Source organism: Trachymyrmex septentrionalis, unplaced genomic scaffold (genome assembly GCF_001594115.1).
Source record: "Trachymyrmex septentrionalis isolate Tsep2-gDNA-1 unplaced genomic scaffold, Tsep1.0 scaffold161, whole genome shotgun sequence".
In the NCBI taxonomy this organism is placed as follows: domain Eukaryota; kingdom Metazoa; phylum Arthropoda; class Insecta; order Hymenoptera; family Formicidae; genus Trachymyrmex; species Trachymyrmex septentrionalis.
In genome coordinates, this window is record NW_017304770.1 from 1,089,480 (window position 1) to 1,099,018 (window position 9,539).

At 30.4% G+C, this 9,539-nt stretch overlaps 1 protein-coding gene across 1 annotated transcript in view; it reads right to left on the reverse strand.

The window, feature by feature from the left end:
- LOC108746253 (DNA polymerase theta) overlaps positions 1-9,270 on the reverse strand; it is a 10,724-nt gene extending 1,454 nt beyond the window's left edge. The window contains exons 1-17 of the mRNA XM_018482902.1: positions 8,607-9,270; positions 7,914-8,144; positions 7,549-7,802; positions 7,346-7,478; positions 7,021-7,222; positions 6,617-6,812; positions 6,381-6,550; positions 5,747-6,014; positions 5,304-5,634; positions 5,048-5,189; positions 4,730-4,973; positions 4,328-4,469; positions 1,973-3,890; positions 1,700-1,905; positions 1,335-1,536; positions 1,070-1,251; positions 189-308 (exon numbers count right to left, since the gene is read on the reverse strand). Coding sequence (XP_018338404.1) covers positions 189-308; positions 1,070-1,251; positions 1,335-1,536; positions 1,700-1,905; positions 1,973-3,890; positions 4,328-4,469; positions 4,730-4,973; positions 5,048-5,189; positions 5,304-5,634; positions 5,747-6,014; positions 6,381-6,550; positions 6,617-6,812; positions 7,021-7,222; positions 7,346-7,478; positions 7,549-7,802; positions 7,914-8,144; positions 8,607-9,251 — 5,586 coding nt within the window. The 5' untranslated portion in view covers positions 9,252-9,270. The remainder of the gene's footprint in view (positions 1-188; positions 309-1,069; positions 1,252-1,334; positions 1,537-1,699; positions 1,906-1,972; positions 3,891-4,327; positions 4,470-4,729; positions 4,974-5,047; positions 5,190-5,303; positions 5,635-5,746; positions 6,015-6,380; positions 6,551-6,616; positions 6,813-7,020; positions 7,223-7,345; positions 7,479-7,548; positions 7,803-7,913; positions 8,145-8,606) is intronic.
- Between the last annotated feature and the right edge of the window lie 269 nt (positions 9,271-9,539).

A 9,539-nucleotide genomic window follows, 5' to 3' on the forward strand; every position in this document is an offset into this window, starting at 1 on the left:
TTTTTATAATATTTTCTATTATATCTTTTTAAGTAGAAAAGCATTAATCAAGAAATACAAAAAAAATCCTTGCATTAGAAAAAATATAATAGATAAGAAAAAAGTATTTATTATAATGTAGCAATATATAAAATCAAATACATGCATATTAGAAAAATCAAATAAATAAGTACTTATCACATAATTACTTTTGTTCTTGTTGCATTTAATTTTCGCCAGGAAATCACCAAGGTCGATATTGGATTATCACATTTTTCCAAAACAGTTTTGCTTGTACTGACTTTTTTATCTTTATATAATCCTAATACCTGTGACACGTATATGTTATATAATGTATGTGTTACATAGATATTAAAATTATATAAAAATGTATAATATGTTATATAAAAAGATCTTTTTACTGACCTTATCAATTTGACTTTGGATGGCGTCAGGTTAAGGTCGCATTGATTTTTTTTTAATGGAAACTCCTCATCTTTCTTATTACACTTACGTTTTTGTATTTATCTCAATAGTTTTTCAAAATACTATAACAAAATATTTTTTACATTAAAAATGAAAATAAAAGGAACAACTTTCAAACGCCTTGACATACAATATCAAGATTATGATCCTTAATAACATTTACCATCACCAGTTGAATAATACTAATGCCGGCGGTACTGTAACTTTCAAACTTTATAACTCAAAAAGTAGTTAATGGAAAAATATTTTGTTAAAATATTTTGGAAAGCGCTCAAGATAAACTACAAGAATTTGCAAATTCTTGGGGGTTTCCATTTAAAAAAATAGATTCGATCTTGATCTGACTTTGACGACACCATCCAAGGTCAAACTGATAAAATTAATAAAAATTTCTTTTTAACTCTACAACTTTTGTCTGAAACACTTTTCTGTAAAACATATATTTTCCGAAAGATATTCAGCAGTTTCGATACTTCTGTCTTACTCTGTATATATACAATATATGTATGTACGTATGTATGTACACACACACACACACACACACACGCGCGCGCGCGCGCGCACACAAAATATATAATATATATAAAAGTTTTACTTTACGAACCTGACCGACTTCTTTGGATGATGAAAAATTAAATTTTCTACCTGCTAAATTATAAGCTTTTGTTTCTAAAGATTGCATTTCATTTGACACAACTGATGATAACTCTTGCAAAGATTTTAGATTCACGCCAATGCCTGACAATTCCATACAAGCTAAAGTTGTCATAATTCTCATTTCTACTTCTGAAAATGGACATTATACATTATAATAGATATTATAAAATAGGGATAATATATATTTATATATAGAGACATCTCTATTATACCTCTAAATGTATAAAGTAGAGTAGGATTAAGTTCTTCTAATTTATTCATAATATTATCCATCATATGCCATGTAAGCACAGCTTCTGCTGCTGATCTAAATTCGCCTGGTAAAGAATTTTGCACATCCATTCCAGGACCGGAACAGTAACAAGATTTTATACGTTTCATTATAACATTTCCTTGTTGAAAATATTGCAGTACCTATTTAGAATTTGATGAATATATTGATGCAATTTTAATTCACACAATAATAATTCATACAGCATTGATAATCTTTTTTAAGTTGACATTTGTTTAATAATATATTCATATTGCTAAGCTTAATCCTTAAATTTCGCACAATAAGGTGTAATTGAAATCTTACCATTTCATTGAAATTTCTTTCGGAATCATTAGTATATAACCAATGTCCAATTACAGGATCAAGAAATCTACATTTGGCGGTGATTCCACAACATTGATACAGAAGTTTGTATATATCTTTTATCGCGAAACATTTCATGTATAAAGTTGTATCATAAAGTAGATCTTTTAATAGAGCCATTTGTTCCTTTCCAGAGACTTTTGATTCTGTAGAACAATTGTAATATTTATATTAAAATTTAAGTAATAGATAATTTACTGACATATCTGTTACCTTGTGAATTACTGAAGGAGATATAATATGCAATATTGCTCTCCCAGGATATTGCAACACCGCGAATTTCTTTATTTCCATGCGAATAATTCCCAGACCTTCTGGATTTTCGTTTTCCTTCTGCATTGGAAGCACAAATCTTCGAACCTATATTAGTCGTATCATCTATATGTAAGTCACAATGTAAGGCTAACGCGATATTTCGCTTCTTTAATATTTCGCGTTTGAATAGATTAAAAGTCGCTCTATTGTTCGCAACTTTCACAATATTCAATGTATTCCACTCTATCGTTTCGTTCAACAAATTCTTTTTCTTATCAGGTAATACATTTTCTATCTTTAATTTTACATTTTTATCTAAATTATTTGATTGTATCTCATATTGCTTCGTCTTAAGAGTTGATCTCGTCAAATTATTCGCTATCTCATCTTCGGAATTATATATAACACTGTCGATACTCGCAGATGGATTTTGTGCTGGAATTTCTTTCAATTTTGACGTCATTTCCCGTTCTTCTTCTTTTATTTTATCTACCTTGTCATTTGATGTTTCTTTTATAGGAGAATTTATTAAACAATTATTCATTTCCGTTAATGTATCCTCCTGAGCAAGTTTCTGAGAACGCAGCTTACGTATTTTTTCTAACGTCGTTTTTGTACGGCTTTTATTACTACTGAAAGGAGATTCGAAATGCTGCGAACCAACGATAAAGTCATCTGAATCAGATTTATTTGAATCTGCGGACGTCTTTCGTTCCTTTTTGAAAACGATTATATTTGCCACAGGAGAATCTATCTCCGCTTTTCTTGACAGTTTAGATTTTCGTGGCGCTTTCTCCTTAAGTGCGGCAGTACGTTTTTTAATATCCATTTTAATCGTACTTTCCTTATTGCTTTGTGTGCAAGTTTTCGTATTTTTTAATGCAAGAGATATATTTGTATTTACAATATTTTTAATTTTGGAATTAGATATGTCCTTCTTGGATTGAATTACATTTTGATCTTGAGCTATCTGTTTCAGCAATCCTTCACAATTAATCCACGAATCATCACCCCACGACAATATACTGTTTTTGGATTGTAAATTAGCTGTACCTATACTTTTCACATTATTTTTGTCACACAATTGCACATTGCCAGTATTTGAACTTGTAGATTCTTTTTGCAGTGCATTCGTGGCGTCCAATTCACTCACGAATGCTTTAGAATTTAATCCCGTCAAATGCGTGATATCCATGACATTTTGCTCAAGAATATCGCACATTTGGGTGTCAAGATTCAAACTATCATCGAATAGACTGGGACTCCTTGAATAAGATGGTTTAACATCCTTGCTTATAATAAATGTATTTTTGTCTTTGTTTATCAAATTTTCATCGTTATTTTTCTCATTTATGCTGGAAATTTTTAACTTTTTGTTGGGTATATCATTAGTAATAAAGTTGAGTTGTTCTGAATTTTTGCTACTTCTCTTTATTTTAGTGCTGCTATCAGTCGCGGAAAAAATTATTTTTTCTGTAGGAATATCTAATTCATCGTTTGCTATTATGTCGAGACTACTTAAGTCGAGAAAAGATGAATTTCTATCGTCTTCTAAGATTTTAGGTAACAAATTAGCTTCACATAAATGTTGACTGTTCGATTCAATTACTTCGTTCTTGTCGGACACATTGGTTTCATTTTCTTTACGTATGTCAAGTTTGGGATTATTTTCCTTTTGATTTTCGTTACTCATGGGCGATTTTACATGTAATGAATTTTCTATAATGGATGTTCTCATTTTCGGAGAGTTCTTTACATCCAAACTCTGAATTTTTTCTTTTATGTCAGATGTATCTTCAATATTTTTGACACATGTATTTACTTGTAGAGATTGTTCATTTTGTTCCCATGGCATCTGTTCCAGCCCCAATTCGTTCTATAAATAACCAATGTTTTATTTCAATAAATATGAGTGAGAGAGAGAGAGAGAGAGAGAGAGAGAGAGATTTATCGCTCTGGGACGAAGTCTCCTTAAGCGCTCAACTTTCATAAAAATCTACACAATAAATATTTTGCAGAAGAACATTTTTTAGAGAGAAGCAAAATTAGTAATGTGTGTACTGAGTGAGTTTAAGTATTACGTAAGTTATTGTGTGAAAGTGAATATGTGTGAGTGAATACAAAAAGTAAAATAACAATAATCAAGCATAAGAATAAATAAAAAAAAACAATAATTTAACGTAAGAGTAAATACAAAAAGTATAAATAGTAATAATTAAGCAATGAATTTAGAATACAAAATTAACAATAATTAAGAGAGAGAGAGAGAGAGAGGCCTGTATTTTATTTATAAAATTTATGAATTATATCAACCTGAATTAACATCCGTGCCTCTTGAACCAATAAAATTGCAGCTTGTTGAGGTGTAAGACCATCTCTTCCAGTGACGAATACTGTTCTCATTTTATTTCTCTTTTCCACATCAAATGCATACTCTCCTTCACATTCTTTCTCGCTAAAATGTACGTAAAAATTATTTGAACATCAATCAAAGTGTATAGTTTACATTCATATGCTACATTTAATGCTAAATGTGTGTACATAATCCTAAAAATCCAGTACATTACATGCGCATTTCTACATGCAAAATAAAAATATTTATTTTTTCTTAAATATATATAATTACACATCTATACATCCAAATTTATATTATATTTATATATAATCCAAAAAGATAATTTACATATCAAAGGTACGAATTGATAAAATTCGTACCTTTCAAAAGGGAGTGCATTGTAAAGCGCGCGTTCAACGTTAAGCTCATTAGCAATAGCTAAGTCTGCTACGGTTTCTATTCCTTGTTTATATAAGCTTCTTGCTCGCAAGCCATTTAACATTGGCAATCGCAGCAAATCTAACAATTCTCTGCAGACGCCGAATTGCAATCTCGTTTGAAATTGGCTCACCAATAATTCCATGCAATCCCAACCTAATTGCTTGCAAAATTGTGTGACCATACCTAAGATAAGATTGATGTTATAGAAAATTTGCCAGAATAATAAATTTATCATTATTAATTCTTTGCCGCTTTACCTGCGTATGTGGCAGCAGATTGTTGTAAGGTTTGCAATACTCCGCGACAACATCCATATTTTTTACAAACTGCATGAAGTGGCACTTCTTTAACCAAATCATGTAATGCCAGTGCGCTATAGAATCTTCTATGTATACTCAACTGTGATACGAAATATTCACATTAACAATTCTTCTAATATGAACATATATTCTATTCTATGAATATAAATTCTAATACTTCATGTTTTCCGTATTTAAACAAACGTTCAATTACCGATTTCCCAGATTTAACAATTCCTCTAACAGCTGATAATACAAAACGCTCTTCTACTCCGACGAGCTTTCCAACTCTGCGCTCGCTTTCAGACATGATGTTCCACAATTCATGAAACGTCATCCAATCGACCGTTCCAATTTGACATCCGGACGAGAGTGGAGTAACCAAATAAATCACATGCAATTCAGTGTCCAAAACAAAGCATCTTCGTGCTTTCTGTAATTCTTCAAATAGAAACAACCCTTCTCTAGGAGGTATAGACGCGGCCAAACATGCTTTTCCAAGCGGCGTTGCCACCCACCTAGATTCTCGCTCTGTAGTTTGTAATCTGTGCAAATAGTAAAATTATACATATATAAATTAATTTTAATGTTTTAAGAAAATTGTCAAGCAATTATTTAATTCTATGAAGTTAAATATAATAGTTCAATTATACTTACAATAAAAATTCATTATCTAATAAAAATTTTATCGCTTCATTAGAAAATGTTTGCACATCAGATTGTTCATTCAAGCTTAACAAAGTACAGTTAATATACAGCTGTAAATCTGTGTACGTGTATAGAACTTCACTAGCTACCGCTTCTAAGAGCGCCCTTATTAATAACGTGGAATCATTGAGACAAGATTCAATTGGATCCAGAGCAGCAGAGAGCAATGATGCAGCTGCATTACGTTCGTTCGGTTTACATATTAATATACTTTCTCCTAAACATATAAATTCATTAACATTGTATTTATAATGTTAATGAATAATAATGTTTTATATAACTTTTTAATCTTAATTTAGCTTACAGGCAATCAAAATAATTATAATTACTTATTAATTAATATACTTATAATTTTTATTATTTTCAAGTATTATTTCTTTCATATTTTTCACAGAAAGACTAAAAGAAATCTAACAATATGATCCGAATTTAGACCAATAAGAATAAATCTAAATACGAGAAATTTTTATATTTAGTTAAAGCGAATCTTAGACATTGAAAGACATCTCTCAATGTGATACAAGAGATCAAGATGATGACTACATTATGTCATATATTCATCATACGTTTCAATGTTTCTCACCTGCACTATCTTTCCCCATGCGACCAGCACGTCCTATCATTTGTTTGTAAGTTAAAGTATTTAACGGACTGCCACCAAATAAAGGTGATCTTATGATTACTCTTCGTGCGGGTAAGTTTACTCCACTACTTAATGTTGATGTTGCTATAAGAACCCTCAAGGATCCCGTTCTAGAACAATGTTAAGTTTAAAAATACATAAAATAAAAGAAAATTAAATAAAAACATGATTATCACCTGAAAGATCCTTCTATAATATCACGCTCGTCCATCGTGAGACCAGCATGATGAAACGCAGTGCCGAATGAAATCGTGTTCTTTAAAATATTGTCTAAACCACTTGGACTGCGTTTTAATTGTTCTAAAGTTTCTTGGATCAATGTGGAATCTATTTCTTTCTTTAACATCTCACCAAACTTTGTATCTCCACAACCTAACAATAGATTAAGATAAATTTAAGAAATAAAGATCTTTTTTAATTGCATCTTATATTTATTGTGTTTAAAATAAAACAAATATAATAATTATTGTAATTTATAATAAAAAGCATGAGAAATAAAATCATAGAAAAATATAGGGAAATGCTAGTAAGAATAAATCTATATTTGTTCAAATTTAATCTGAAGATAATTGAAGCAGACCTAGCTTGAAGAAAGCTGTAGCAATTTGTTCTGCTAATTTCTCACACCATTTCTTTGTGGGGCAGAAAATCAACACACTATGACCGGCGCTTATTGTCTCAATACAAAGCTGTAGAATATTATCTACATCTGTTCCTAATTCTTGTGATTCTATTAATTTTCTGACAAGAGTCAATTTGTTGTCATATATATTTGCTCCTATCTATAAGTAGAGTTTATTTTGAATAATACAATATCAAATCTCTCTAAAATATATATATATCTGATCACAATCAAATCTAAAAAATATAAAAATACAAATAATTTTCAAATTTTGTATTTTTACCTTGCAATATTCATTTAAAGGTATGGGCCGAAATTCAGTCTTGTATAGTTCTGCATTTAACCATTTGGCTAACAGAGTTAAGTTTGGCAGTGTGGCCGACATACCTATCAGTTGTATATTGACATCATTATTGCTAAAACATTAAATTATAAACTTTCAGTTATGTTGCAAATTGCAATTCAATTACATTAGCGAATACTTACTGAATAGTCATGTATTTCAACTTTGTCAAAAGCAATTCTAAGAGGTAGCCACGATTAGGATCACCAAGTAGGTGCAATTCATCTATTATCACAGCTCCTAAGCTACTCAAATCGTTCTCTTCCATTAAACGATTCACCAAAGAATTCGCCTTCTCTATAGTAGCTACTGCAACGTCAGTAGTGGCAAATCCTCCAGGTGGAACACTCCCTCCCATAAATCCATGCACTTTTATTCCAATGTCAGACAGTAAATCCTGAATATCAAATTTATCAATTGCTTATAAAAAAAATATTATTATTTTAATAATGTCTATAAATTGTGATTTAAGAAGTATGCACAATAATTTAATTTCAATATATCTTACCTGAAAATAATACATCTTTTCTCTAACAACAGACACAAATGGCAGGATAAAGATTACTTTCTTCTTTTTTTCTAGAACAGTTTTAATTAATAGCATTTCAGCGACAAAAGTTTTTCCTGCAGAGGTAGGTGCGGAATACACAAGATTCTTGCTCTCTTGCATTACTAGATGATTTGACAAACATTCCATTTGCCATGTAAACATTTCTTCTACTCCACGAGCAATATATTTCTAAAAAAATAATAGTAATTAGCCTCCAAAATCATTTGAATCAATTCCATATCATATATAAATATAAGAATACTTGTGTGTGTTGCTTACATCATACATAAAAGACTATTAAAAGTACATTTCTATAAATATAATACATATAATTATAAAAAAATTACAAATAATAGTAGTTTCTTTATATAAAAAAAAAATATCAAAAATTAAAAAATTGTAGCGCAATTAGAACTACAAAGATATATATAAATAGCAAATCTTAATTTATCATATAATTTTTAATTCTATGTTTTGACTCTGATAAATAAGTATTTAATAAAGAATTTAAAATTAATAAATAGCTATATCAACAATATATTACAAGGATATGATTTCTAAAATTTAAGAAAAGATAAAATAAAGAATATACATCTTATAGTATATTTTATGTATATATAAATATTTGTTACTTTATGTATATATACATACTTGTAGAATATATGGCGGTAAACCCCACGATGCCAATTTACAACGATCCTGAGTGCCAATAGGTGGAGATGAAATAACAAATTCTGAATTTTCTTCATTATATGTAGAATTAACAGCTGATAATCTGATGACATCACTACTACTTATTGCATTTTGTATGTTATTAGAAGACTTATTTTTATAAAGACCCTGAGTACTAAATTTTTCGCATTTCTTTGTACTGTTAGTTATATCAAGGCGATGTTTCTCCTTCAAATTGGTATCAACATTCTTGTTGTTTGTTCTATGAGGACTCCGTTTTTTTTGGGACGGTAAGCTGTTTCCTTTTTGAGCACTGAAGGCCGGGGATAAATTCCTTCTGCTGTTGGCTTCGGGAAATAAAATACTATCCTCAAAATACTTCACAGACATCTTCTTTTCTTCTATCTTTTTTGTTTCAGAATCAGACGACTTTAATTTATCCACATTGTTCTGTGTGTTCGCGAATTCCGACAGCAGTGAGTTCGACTTGAAATATTTACCAAGATCACTAACATTTTCTTCCTGCAATTCTTGAATTTTACCTTCAGTTTGCTTTTGTAAAATTTGATGCTTCTTTTCAACGTTTATGCAAGCAAGTAAAGTGTCATCGCCGAAAGACTGCATAATCCCTTCGTTTTGCAAGTCTCCCGGCGGATAACTGAGGCAATTTAAATCATTCCGAAAACAGTAGTGCCAACTGTTGCCAAGCGAATGTTGCTATCAGTTCAACCTACGTCAATCGAGAAATCCCTATAAGTTTATCAAGTCACATGCTCTTATCACAATTCCTAGGCTACGGTTTACAATTAGTAAAATTCTTTCTTCTGATTCGTCAATCAAAAACTTCAATGCAGCGTAAAATGGACCGCACTTCTATTGGACGCATACAGCGGATTTAGCTTTGTGCTTGCT